General features: G+C 33.5%; 1 protein-coding gene across 1 annotated transcript in view; it reads left to right on the top strand.

Moving 5' to 3' along the window:
- Positions 1-14,505, top strand: part of EDIL3 (EGF like repeats and discoidin domains 3) — a 453,978-nt gene that overhangs the window by 426,217 nt on the left and 13,256 nt on the right. Inside the window, exon 10 of the mRNA XM_010376216.2 lies at positions 4,802-4,957. Coding sequence (XP_010374518.1) covers positions 4,802-4,957 — 156 coding nt within the window. The remainder of the gene's footprint in view (positions 1-4,801; positions 4,958-14,505) is intronic.

Genomic DNA, 14,505 nt, shown 5'->3' on the forward strand with positions numbered 1-14,505 from the left:
AATGTTAAGATAAAACATTCTGTATCGAAATCAAATGTTATCTAAATACTTTGTCTATAAATCAGTTTTCAAATACTGTGCTAGTTAACCATATTAGGTTCAAAGTCCTTTCTGTTTAATGAGTTAATTTTACAAACTCTATGAAGTCATAAAATACACAATTCAGAATACATGATATGAAGGCACAAATAAGAGCATTTTAGATGCAGCTGAGTGGCAAAATTCTGTGATGAAACTGGCCTGTGTTCACATTTCTCACACACTTATTTATCTGTATCACTTTTCATTGTCCTCACCCCTTCAAGAATGTCTCCATGAAAATCAACTTAATTTTCCAGTCTGCCCCAACTTCTTCCAGGGAACTGTGATCAGAATGATGTGCAGATGTCTGAAATGAAGTTTATCTTTAACTTCCTCAAACAAATGCTCACTGAATTCTATGCCATTTGTCTAAGTTAGACACACTCTAAAAATATTTATGCTTTGCCAAAACATTACAGGATGTTTTACAACAAAAAAGTTTATATTCCCACAAAACTCTCATGCCATACTTTTTTGTTTACTGTTGAATCATTTAATCCTCTCTCCTTAAGTATCCCCCCTCTTGTTTTCATTCTTAGAGTGAAATAAGTAACTCAATAAGATTTGGAATCTATTTTCTCTTTTAATATTACTTTAGAGCTATATCTCCATTGCATCACAATCAGTATTTAAATAGATGCATAATATATAAACATTGTTATTTTATTTTATTTTATTTTATTTTATTGTTTGTTTGTTTATTTTGAGATAATGTCTGGCTCTGTTGCCCAGGCTGGAGTACAGTGGCACAATCTTACTGAAAACCTCCACCTCCCAGGCTCAAGTCCTCCTCCCACCTCAACCTCCCAAGTAGCTGGGACTACAGGTGCATGCCACCACGCCCAGCTAGTTTTTGTAGTTTTTGTACAGGTGGGGTTTTACCGTGTTGCCCAGGCTGATCTCAAACTCCTGAGCTCAAACCATCTGCCCCTTGGGCTCCCAAAGTGCTGGGATTACAGGCGTGAGCCACCATACCCAGCCTGTTACATTATTTTGAGTTAACCATTTCACTCATAAATGGGAATTTCAGGTTTTTCAAAATTCACCTACTTTAAGTAAAGGTAAAATAACTATTTTTGTATGTATCCTGAGATGGTAAACAAAATATTTTATGATCCAGAACTTGTTTCTAGAACAATCTAGTCACCCATTTCACTGTTTCCATTTCCTTCTAGCAAGATATTCTGAAACAAATATTAAATTTTTCCCTCAGATTTCTTTATTTCATGATGTTACCAAAGTCTTCCACAATACTTACTATTGTCTATATATTGCTATACCTACTTTTGTACACACGATAAGTATTACCTCATCTTGTTCTTATAAAGTCCTGTGAGAATTGTTACCCTCGCTTTTCAGATCAGGAAGTTGGGAGGTAGAGAGATAAAGTAGTGTGTACAAGATCCTTGAGCCAATTTGGGACCCCAAACCACCCAGTTCCATTAGAGTAGGCTGACTCTTAGTATCAAATTCCTTAAGATTGGAGAGGATTGTTTGCTACTTGCCTTCCTCAGTAAAAATTGATGGATATCACAGTGACACTGTGTTTCCTTGACACTGTGTCAAGGAAAAATCCTCGTAGAAAAACTAGAGAAATGTAGCTAGAATCTTCTGCTCTGATACATAATGATATTCATAGCCATGAACTGGTTCTTATCCATAGAACATAAGAATGAGTCCCAACTCAATTCAGCAAAACGTTTGTTGAGTGCCTGTTACATGTAAGACACATTTAAGGCAGATCCAGACATGAAGTGCATGCAGTCAGTGCATGAAGCCAAATATCTACCCATGAGCCAGCTCAGTGCCCTAAATAGTCTGCCTAGTCTGCCCTATTTTGGCCAAACTTTGGGGAGGTGAGAATCTAAAAGACCAGAAGGTATTTTGTCCAGTATATTTGCAGCTCAACTTTTACCCTGAAGATCTTCAAGAGGGCAGAGTGGTCCTAGACCAGGGGCAACCATTAAGTCCTAAGGAACGGGCTTTGCTGGAATCATTCTGCATGCTGAACTCTGGGGTTATGTGGTCTGAGTGCCTCGCAGGGTGAGTTCTGTACATGCCCTCTGTCAGCAACCTCATGTTCAGTGTGAGTTACTGATTATTTTTGTACTGAAAGAAGGTTTGCTTAGGCCTAGTACTCTAAGTTTAATGTAGCACATTTTAGGACAAAATCCAGCTTTAAACAGATTGCTGACTATTTAAGTGGAGAAGGTGGCTTAACTGGAACGAAAAAGAAAAACATTTCTAGATAGAAAAAAAAATTGCAGAAGGGGAGCAGTTAGAGTGGGAGAAAAACATACCTGTTGGAAAGAGCCAAGACACACAACTTAGGGAGAAAACATCTCCACCCAGCAGGAAACCCAGCTGACTTTAAAAAGTACGGCAGAAAAGGGCATGTTAGAAAACTCCTCAATGCATCATCTTAGCTAAAGACTTATAGAAGTTTAGGACCTGAGGAAATTCAGCCTGGAGGTGATCATATTCTTGGTGACACTGTTTGAGTTCCTGTGTGTTTGCTGCCTGTGATAGCAAAACACTGACTCAGTTCTTTAAGATTGTTTTCTCCATTTATTGAGTGCCAGCAACATTAAGAACACTTTGAAGAAGAGCAGCTTTGCCCTGCTGTCTGCACTCAATTAGGTTTGGATTTAGCACAGCAAAAGCAATCTATATTTTAAAGCCCAGACAGCTGAAGAACAGAGAGGAAATTCATGATAAAACACTGGGCTTTACTAATAATATAAATCCAAGATTGTTTTTGTTTGACTTAAATTGCCGTCAGTTTGACGAGTGTGGTGATGCTTTAGAAATTTCTGAAGGAGTTACAGAGAATGGAAAGAAATCATTGAGTGAAAATATAAATGATCGATGAGTAATCACTCACTGAGAAAATCAATGAGTGATTTCTAAGAATTTCTATGTATGGTGGACCTTTGATTTGAATATGTGATATTCCTTTATTCAATGTCTATTTTTGGATCACACACCATGTTATGTTACATCTCGATATTAAATTCTTCATCTGTAAAGTGGAATTAATATCCTACCTTGCATGGTTATTGGGAGGATTAATGAGAACATACAAGAAAACCTTAGCATAATGTGAGACATCAACCATTTCCTTCCCAGGATATCATAATTTTGCCATCCTGCTTTACTGCTGGACACACAAGAAATTTTAGATAATATGATACATGTTTAGAAAAATAGCCAGAAAGTTTGATTTTTGAAAATGTTTTAATAGAGCATTAAAGGTGGTCTTTTGTCTTAATCCATCACGCAACTTGAGCCTAAAGTCTTTAACACATGTTCCAAAAAGTTAACAAAAAGCTCACATAAATTCAAAAATATTGAATATTCACAGGCTGTGACACATTGGAAACTGTTTCACACCTTTGCTGATGGGCATCTGTGTCACTAAATATGACCTTAAGCTATGCATTCTCTCTAGTTCTCTCTTCTCATTCATGGCCTGTATCTGACCCAGGACTATCTATTTGTGGCTACCTTACATCTCACAGGATAGAGGACCTGAAATAGAAACAAAAGGACATAGTAGTTGAAAGCACCAAGATCACACATGGGATCATGACAGTTAAAGATGATAAGATCAAGGATGTAGCAAGGCACTTAGTCATAGGAAATAGGTGGAAGTAAGTGGCTATTGCAGGAAGAGAGAGGAAGCCATAGATCAAGGAACATAAACATAAAAGGTAAAGATCTTACAAGAGTTGTCCACATAGAAAACAAAGTTTTCTAGATTTTTTAAAAATTAGCATTACACAAGATGTAAAAAAAAAAAAAAAAAAAAAAAAAAAAAAAAAAAAAAAAATGCAGGAATGAATTAGAGAAAAAAAGGGAAAATACTGAACTATTCTATATTGTGTATTCTTTGATGAAAATGTTTCCTATCTTTTGCATTTCAATTACATTTTGATGATTTTTAATGCTTACTGAATTTCCATGGGTCTCATGCCCTTTAAAGTATGTATTTTGCAGAAAAGAACACATTATGAGCATAGACTCTACAATTCAGGAATGCATGTATTTAATACTTCCTCATTGTTGAAGAATATTTGCCTTCCTCCTCAACCATTTTAGAATTGTTGTTTTCTAAAAGGAGGTTTTCACTGGACAATGATTACTATTACTCAATTATATATTAGTGAATTGATTAAAATTTATGGAAACAGTATTTACTAATGTTCCATTGTGAAAATCTAATACTATTTTTGTTCCTGATGTGGACACAGCTACAATGTTATTTTTATTTTCATTGAAATGACCAATAAAATCAGAAAATTGAACTATAAAGTAAAGTTCTGGCAAGTAGTGATCAATCTCAGGAAGGTCAGCCCAACCACATCTGTTCTATCTCAGTTACAAAAAAAGAAAAAAAAAGAAAAAAAAAATCCTGCACAGATAGATGAATCAGCTTAATATAAAATTAATTGGTGGACTGAGGTGACCATCATTTGACTTTAAAATGGTCAAAATGGTTGTTCAAGGAGTCTCAGACTACATTAACCCAGTGGCAATATCAAAATTGTAAGCCAATAATAGACTCAGTCATTGATTCCAAAATAAAAATAGGCAAATTTTTAGTTTTAGGATATATATAGTTTTATTCTCTTGAGATCAAAATACTTGCAAGTTAACAACTTGGTGGTTGCATTTAAAGCATGTATTTTTCTTTTCTTTTTTTTTTTTTTTTTTTTAGGTGGATCTTCTTGTTCCAACCAAAGTGACTGGCATCATTACACAAGGAGCTAAAGATTTTGGTCATGTACAGTTCGTTGGCTCCTACAAACTGGCTTACAGCAATGATGGAGAACACTGGACTGTATACCAGGATGAAAAGCAAAGAAAAGATAAGGTAAGTCACCCAAATCAGTTTGTAAAGTTCAGAAGTGGAGGATCACATTACACCCAAGTTTGAATGAATGAACTGCTTATACATCTGTACTGAAAATAATATCTACATATACTGAAAATATAGGTTAAATAAAAAGCTTTAAAGAATAGTACTGTAAAGGAGTTTGCAGTCTGGTATGTAATGGTGCAACCTAGGGGAAAAAAATGCTTTACTGATAACATTTTCATATTACTAATTGCCTAACATCTGACTATCTGAGATTCACCTAATAGTTTATAAAGGTAATAGAATATTGAATAATTTATCATAAGACATGTGTAAATAGTTATTGCTAGAATATATGCCACTGTCATTTCCATTATTAAAATAAATTCCTGATGTTAGATAAAGTGTTCTTTGGAGAAAAATATTTCAAAGGTTAATGAAATCATTTTTAAACATTTTAAACATTTTAAGAACAATTGTGATTACACAGCTCAACAACAAAAAAACTCGGATGTTTTTCTGCTCCATTTCCTTCATTGTATTTTAATTCATAGGTTTATTTTTCTTTTAAACATATAATCTACTTTGAATTTCATATATACACACCTCTATACACACACACTGTACAAATCAATGCCATACAATTTTTATTTTGTTTTAATATTTAACATTTTGAGCATCTTTTCATAGTATCTACTGGTTTCAGTATCTGTGAGACCCTGGAGAATGAAAGTGCTCAATGCCTTATCAATGACTAATTGGGATCAGATGTTTAAATATGGCCTCAGTTGGATTAGTGAAATCAAGTTAACACGTTGCTTAGAATTAAGCAACTGTGCAAGGAATGCTAGCTCTCTGAAGACATCAACAAAAACTCTCAGATCAAGGATTTGGGGGAGACTGTAACACTGCTTTATACATGTTAAATATTTGAGTTAATAATTATTTTTATGATATGTAATCTGTTTACTTCCTTATGGTTATTGCATTATTAACTGACAGAGGTGTTGAAAATATCTTTCTTTCTTCAAATATTCAAGGCAGAGAATTTATAAATTTCCCCAGAAACACTAGGGCTGGAATGGCTGTTTAAGTGATTCAACAGTCTAAATTTAGTTCACACAAAATTTACTTTAGAGGAGATGTGTTTTTAGCTTTAGATTTAAAAAACCACATCTAGTCACGTTTTTACATCTCAGAACACACCCATGTAACATCTCAGGACACAGACACATTTCACATGTTAACATCTTGGAAACTGGTATATCTTACATCACAATTTAATTGAGAGCACTTATTCTTTCCTAGATGAACATAAAATAATGGCATGATTTATGATCAATGACATCTTAAACTGAATAAACATTGGATATTTTGTAAAATTATTTCCAAACTTATTTTGTGAGCTATAGACAAGTGTTTGCCATGATTTATTGCAAATAACTATTTCAGTTCCTGTCTTTCACCTTTTACAGTAGGCATTCTGATGCAATGTGGTTCATAAGATGAATTTTTTTAAACTTCATGAATTATATAGGCTTGAAATTAATTTTAAGACAGATGAGTATTTACTTATCCATGTGTAAGATTCAGTAAATAGTATGTCTATAATAGCGAAATCTTTATATAGGTTAGGGAAGGTAAAGAAAATTATGGTTAAACCATTAAACTGTTCAAATGCTTTTTTGTCTCCATTTATGTAAAAAAGTGATTTAATATGTGAGTAATTTTTCTTATAGACTAGACATTTTCCTGTTAAAGTGTTTTATTTCATTATCTCAATCTGAAACTTACATTAACTTTTTGTGTCAAGTTGTGTGATAGTGTTACTCAGGTTTTCTACCTCTTTGCTGATTTTCTGTCTACTTGTGCTGTCAGTTACTGAGAAAGGAACGTGAAAATTTTCAACTGTTATGGATTTGTCTCTTTCTTCTTGCCATTACATCAGTGTTTACTTGATGTATTTTGAAGCTCTGTTAATATATACATAAACAGATTCTTAATGTCCTTTTGATCAACTCAACCCTTTTTCATTAGAAAATGAACTTCTGTATCCCTGGTATTTTTTGCTCTGAAATCTACTTTGTGTGATATTAATAGATATTAACTCCAGCTTTCTTTTTACGAATGCTACCTTAGCATATAGTTTTTTAGCATTTTTTTCATCCTTTTACTGCTAACCTATTTGTACTCTATATTTGAAAAGTATTCCTTCTCTGCAGTATATAATTTGATCTTCTTTTGGCCAGTCTGACTGTCCCTGCTTTTCAAGTGGAACATTTATACAATTTATACTTGATGAGAGTATTAATGTAATTGGATTTAAATTTATCATCTTACTATTTAGTTCCTGTTTGTCACATCTATTTTTGCTTGTTATTCGTATTTTTGCACTCTTTTAGATTAATCAAATTTTCAGTGATTCCATTTTAATCGTGTTTGTTAAATTATCAGCCATAACGTTTTGCTGTTTTTGTGATTGCTTCAGGATTTGTGATACATATTTTAAACTTTTGAAATCCACCTTCAAATGAATGTTAAAGCCCAGAAACTTACCTCCATAAACACAAGCAAAATAGATTATAGCTATCAATCCACATATTTAGGAACTATAATTGTTACAACATACGATTTGGACATGACCAAAATAATTCTTTTTTAAATTGATGTATCATACTTGTACATATTTGGGGGGCTACATATGATATTTTAATACACATATACAGTGTCTAATGGTCACATCAGAGTTATTGGGATATCCATCACCTCAAACATCTAACCAAAAAAAATATTATTGTTAGGAAAAAATAGACTCTACTAGGCATGCTGGAAAATTGTGAAAGTAGATTGATGCATACTATTTACAAAAAATAATGTGAGCTGTAATTCTCCTGTGAGACCATAAAGCATACATTATGGTATAATGTTTATAATTATATTATTATTTATTATGTAATTTATAATTACATTATTCATATAATGTAAAATTTTTTAATGAAAACATTTTTATGTTATAAATATATGATAATTGGCTAAACTCAGCCAATTTAACTGGTAGTTTTAAAAAGAAATCTGACCAGTTTGATTTTAATATTGTAACTAATTAGGCATAATGAAGAAAAGCCTAAGATAAAAGCCTGAGTTTACTATTTACTATTGAAGAAGACAACTGACACCAATAAACTGTAGATAAAAATTCAGTAATTAGTATTATTATAAGGAAATCTTTTATGGGGAAGAAGGAATTACAGAGCGTTAGATCTCTCCATTTTTATGTAGAAAAGAATTTTATAAAACAAATGAGAAAAAGTATTGCCTAAGTTATTTAAATACTTGAAAATGTCATCATTTTATATGTAAATATACATGTATATCAATAAAATATGTTTTTGATAAGTATCAAAATAACTCTTTTGCTTTACTGTTATTACTGGTTCTACTAGCTATTTTGCGTATCATTTCATATATCCTTTATAGATGCACTCTTCTGTTTAAAAGGGCTCAATACTACTTAGCAATTAATTTTTTCTGGGGCTCAGTAAGCCATCTCCTATTGATTCTTAACATTATTTTTGTCTTGTTTTCCATGGTTACTTTCCATAAGAGGAAAAAAAAGTCTTCAATATTTACAAGTGCCAATTCAACCACAAGCTTTCATCCAGACAAATATAATAGATGAATTGAATGTTTCAGGGCAAAACATGTGTCTGTGAGATGTTTTATAGATGCACTTTTCAAACAGAAATATGTATAAACAAAAGCTTCTAAGTCTTCTTTTGTGCCATTTGTTTTTATTGACTGCTTGCTTTAATAGATTTTGGGAGTGTGGGTGTGGAAGTCTAATGTAGATCCAGACACAAGATTACTTCAGAAAAGTAATCTGAAAATAAATGTAATTTTCTAGGTTTACAGTAATTGGTATAAAACTCAAAAAATGTATCAATGGCCTTTTTATTTTTTATTAATCAGAATGACTAAGCCTTAGAAAACCAATGCCATACACACACACACACACATACACACACACACGAGTATTTACATGTATGTAATAAACATATGTGTATACACCCACATGCCAAAAGTCCATTGAAGAAAAATAATACTCTGTTCTCCTTATTGAGATGTCAGTTTTTTAATACCCTCCCATAGCATTCACAAGAATTGCAGTTTACTTTAGTATTGTTTTTTAGCTAAATTCCACATTAAATCTCTTGTAATTGAGCCTGTGATGACATTCTCGTTACAGTGCATACATTTGTATTTTCCCCTTACTAGTCTACAGCATTTTCTAACATTTAACTAACTTTTATATTTCTCTACAGCATTAATTCAGGTACATTTTTATTTGAAAGTCAAATGTTCCTTTGCCCTTATGAAAGTGACATTTGTTTTATACACTTGGAGCTGTTTTTTACTACATTTAGCAGGAAAACTGCAAAACTTGACAAACACTTTCAGTATTTAATTTTTCAGGTTATAAGCCAAAGTAAAGCAATAATAAATTTCAGGAAGAGTACTTATATGGAAAAATTAGAAATAAAAATGTGTTTTCTCATCCAGTATATTAGTCATAACATCATAGTGTTTAAATAAGTCTGAATTCACACCATAGGAGCTTTCTTTTTTCAGGAATAAAGAAGCTGGTAATACTGTATTTCATCTTCCTCCCTAAAATTATCCAGAGTTTTGTAAAAGCATAAGTTGAAAAGTTGAAAATTTACCTGGATTTTCCAAAATAAAAAATAAAATCCCCTGTTTCCAATAAGACTTTCTTGGTCCTTAAAGATGAATCACACATATATTCATCAAGAAATAAACTGCAATATCTTGGTGAACTCTCTAATTCAGTAGTTACCATAATTGTCTGATTATAGCACTCATGGGGAGAGCTTGTTTAAAAATACATATTTCTGGGCCCTGCTTCAGACTCTCTGGAGATGAGCTGGAAACCTAAATGTTTACAGAGGCCCCAGCTAATTTAAATAATAAGCAAGTGTGTGAAAAATGACTAATTGATGCCAAAAACAAAATTAAATTTTTGAAACTAAGGGTAGTTTTCTGTTTTTCTAGTGAGAATGGAATTTATTATTATTCCTTAGGACTTTGGCCTCTAATTGGTCAGAGGAAGTCAATACGAATCAATGTTTCTAAAAATAAGATTAAATTTTAATGTTTGCCAATTCCCTTATGAAATTCACAAAGTAAACACTAACTTTAAACAAATTTTAAATTGAAATAATATATTTAAGTAGTTTAGGATTCAGATTAGATGGGAGGATCATCTAGAAGGAGGTGAAATTTATATTCATTCAATTGTGTATTCAGTTGGCAGACTCCATGTGAGAAAAAAATCTGAATATGACACAATCTCCCAGTCTAATGAGAAGCTTAGTAAAGGTGGAAAAACTTTGATTTAATCTGTTTATTTTGGAAAGTCAAAATATAACCTACTAGGTATATTATTTGATAAAACAACTCTAGGGAAGGAGTAGCACATAGATTATGTCAGTTTCATAAAAGTCCATCGCTCTCCAATAGAAGAAAAGAGTCCCTGGTCCTTTTCAACCTCCTTCCCTTTCTCAACATGGGTGTGAAAAATAGAAAGAGCAACATCATCAGTCCTCATTAATAAAGCTGTCAGCCGTGGTCTGTATTGAAGGATATATTCAAATTCAACAGTAATTACAGATGTCACAGAGCATCCTGTCATTTCTGCTGAAGTGAGTAGTTTTGGAGAGCTGAAATTAAATTTGAATGTTTAATACCTTGAAAGTCCAGCTCATGGGTAAGGCAGAGGTCGGATGAGTAGTCAATAATAGTCATGCTGCTCTTTTGAAATTTGATCTGGGTGTGAAACTCAGAACCTGAAGAATCCCTTAGGAGGTAAATAAAATGGAATCGTCAGTGGCAATCACAGAGGAAGATGATAGCGGGGGAGGGGAAAGCAAAGGGAGTGAATTGTCTTTCAAGAGGGAACAGCTGCATGTTTCTGAGCAGCAGGATCAAGGACAGTTTCTCTCCATATTACTTGGAGACCATTAGTTTCATCTATTCAGAGTCCTGTTACTCTTTTCAAATAAGGCAGGGAAGGAAAGAAAGGAAGCTACTTTTCACAAAGCAATTTCCAAAATATACATGGCTTTATACAAAACACTAGGATTCAGTAATAGCAAGTGAAGTGTGCCCCTACATGATAGAAATTCGTGTAGTCACTTTATTTTACTTACTTAAATATTTGATGGCTGAGTGACTTAATTGAAACTGAAGTTAAGAAGACAATCATGTTATTTCAGAATTGTCTAAAAATAAGGACATTGTTATTTATTTATTTTAATTTGCATATTTTTAATTTGTGTGTGTATGTAGGTATGTATATTTATTGGGTATATGAGAAGTTTTGATACAGGCATGCAATGTGTAATAAGCACATCATGGATATTATTTAAATAAGCACTACTTGGTATCAACTGCTATTCAGAAGTTTCTCTGCTTTTCTCCTTGTAATTTAATATTATGATACCTGACTAGGATATGTGCTGGTATGCCCAAAATAGGATGGGATGCTTGTCAATTTTGCTAAGGCCTCTGACCAAGAATGAAATATATCAGGAAATATCTAAGTACAGAATAATTGGTTTAGCAAAGTGAAAGCAGTTTGCAGGCCTAGATCTGCCTGCTGCGTTGGGAAAGGACAATCTATTAAATAAATTGAATTCAGAAAGCAGCATATTGTCATCAATGAGTAGTGTGATAGCAGTTGTTAAGGTACACAGAGAACATAATAGGGACCCACTTATCAGAATCAGTTGTGAAGTGGAGGCCTGGGGTCAAAAACAAGACAGAAAAAATGGATGCAAGTCCACGAGCAAATAGCCCTGGGTCTCCTACAAAAAATACTATCCTTCCATTTCCATGTTTAACATAAGCTCCAAGTGTCCTACCTGCCCAAAGATACTCGTTCTCAGATCTAGGGTAAAGAAAGATTTAAGAGCAGGCAAGGAAGGAGAGAACAGGAGATGGGGCTTATGGGATAGAGATGATCAGAGAGAGGGCTAGTGCCCAATGTAAGTGCAACTGTAGAATGGAACAACTAGCTACATGCTGGAAATAAAAGACAAACCAGAGTGACTCATTAGCTGCAGGAACAACCAGAAACCGTTCTGTCTGAAGGAACTCAGTGATTTTAAGAAGTCATTCAGTTTATTTGGAAATATCAATGGAAGGCCAGTTGTCCTTCTTTAAGGATTAATTGTGAGGTTTCAAAGAAAATCCTTTGTACATTATTTCACATTTTCTAATATTAAATACTGTCAATGTAAAATACGCAGTTAATTTTGGTCAGTGAAGCATTTACTTTTCTTGATGGCATGTGGGTGTTTTAACCTTCATCATTAAAAAATAAAAAAGCAAAAGCAGAATTCTGTTTAACAACAATTAGGTGGTAGAAATAAATATACATCAGGCAGAAAATTCATAAAATTCACCAATATTAGGGTGGGTTGGGGGCAAGGAGTAGGAAGAATATCCCTACTGCTATGATTGTTATTTAATGATAGATAAACACCTAGTACAGATGCTATGAAACATCATTCTCAATAAATTTACGGAGAAAGGAGAAAAGAAGTCAGGATAATACAATAATAAGGAGAAAATATATGTTTATTGTTTTTTCTTGCTAATCATCTTTTGTCTCCAAAACTCAGAGTTACATTTTCAGGGAGTTTGATAAACTCCCTTAAAATTTGAAACAATATAGTTTTTCTAGTTAGCACATGTTCCTACAAAAATGAAAAAAAAATGTGTGAAAAACACAAGGAATATGTTACATAGCAGTACTATCAAAGTAAAATATTCATAAATGAAAAATAATAAAAATGTTGTTACATGTTTTATTACCTTACTTTTCCCAGTGCTCAAATGTCAAAAAAGTTAAAATCTTATTGTTATCTTCTCAATTTTCCATCACTCATCAGAAATCACTAAAATTGTGTACACTTAAAATTCTGAATATCTCATGTTTATGTATGACTTATTTATTAATAGACCTAATTGTGTAATGACAATATTTCACAATGAAAAATATTACTCATGCTTTTATTTAGGTCATTCTTATACTACTACTGTGAAAAATCATCAAGTGTTAGCCTAACTGTGACTCTATGCATTGATTAAAAATGCTAACATATTAAAAATATTGATTAGTGATTAGCTCCCCAGTAGAATGATCAAGGCTATCAAACTTGAATAAATCGTTTAAAATTCAGTGACATTGTCATTCATTAAGAGGTAATGATGAGCCTGATGAAAGCAGGAGATGTTAGCTGAGAGAAAATTAGTATTTTTAATAGAAAAAACTACGATGTTATTTTAGGTGAATCTGATAGTTTTCTTTCCTACTAGGGAAACAAGTACTTGATCAATCTAAGTATGATAGAAACTATGTCATTATTTTGACCGTTGAAGTATGCATTAACCGTTGGCTAGTGGTGTTAATCTGTTTTGTATTACTATTAAGGAATGCCTAAGACTGGGTCATTTGCAAAGAAAGGAGGTTTATTTGGCTCATGGTTCTGCAGGCTGTGCAAGAATGGCAACAGAATCTGCATGGTTTCTGGTGAGGCATCTGGAAGCTTTTTTTTACTCATGGTGGAAGTCGAAGAGGGAGCAAGAGAGAGAGGAGAAGATGCCACAGCTCTCCTGTGAACTAATAGAGCAAGAATTCATTCAATACAATAGGGAGGGCACCAAGCCATATGTAAGGGATCTGCCCCCATGACCCAGACACCTCCCTCTAGGCTACACCTCCAACATTGAGGATCACATTTTGACATGAGATTTGGAGGGGACAAATATCCAAACTACATCAATTAGAATACAGCAAAAATTTGAACCCATTTTATTTCTTTTTTTTTTTTTTTTTTTTTTTTTTTTTTTGAGACGGAGTCATGCTCTGTCACCCAGGCTGGAATGCAGTGGCCGGATCTCAGCTCACTGCAAGCTCCGCCTCCCGGGTTCACGCCATTCTCCTGCCTCAGCCTCCCCAGTAGCTGGGACTACAGGCACCCGCCACCTCGCCCGGCTAGTTTTTTGTATTTTTTGGTAGAGACGGGGTTTCACCATGTTAGCCAGGATGGTCTCGATCTCCTGACCTCGTGATCCGCCCGTCTCAGCCTCCCAAAGTGCTGGGATTACAGGCTTGAGCCACCGTGCCCGGCCGAACCCATTTTGTTTCTAAATAATCACTAAACAACTAATATTTTGATTGTTTATTATATGCTAAAAAAATGCTCAAGGACATTAGTTTTGCATGATACATATGCCATTTTTACTATCCACCATCACACCATCAGCTGCAATATGTTTAGCAATTAAGTCTCCCCTTAACACTTTCACAATGACTTAATTAATGTGGCAGTATTTTTCTACTTTTTCACAGTTTAAATCTGAAAAAGAATAAATGATACCTGTCATATGTTCATGTTTATGGGAAACTATAAAAAGATTTCTGAATCTGCCACACCTTATAAAGTTAATCATTTGGCAGTGATTTTTATGTAGTTCCT

Source organism: Rhinopithecus roxellana, chromosome 3, assembly GCF_007565055.1.
Source record: "Rhinopithecus roxellana isolate Shanxi Qingling chromosome 3, ASM756505v1, whole genome shotgun sequence".
NCBI classification, from domain to species: domain Eukaryota; kingdom Metazoa; phylum Chordata; class Mammalia; order Primates; family Cercopithecidae; genus Rhinopithecus; species Rhinopithecus roxellana.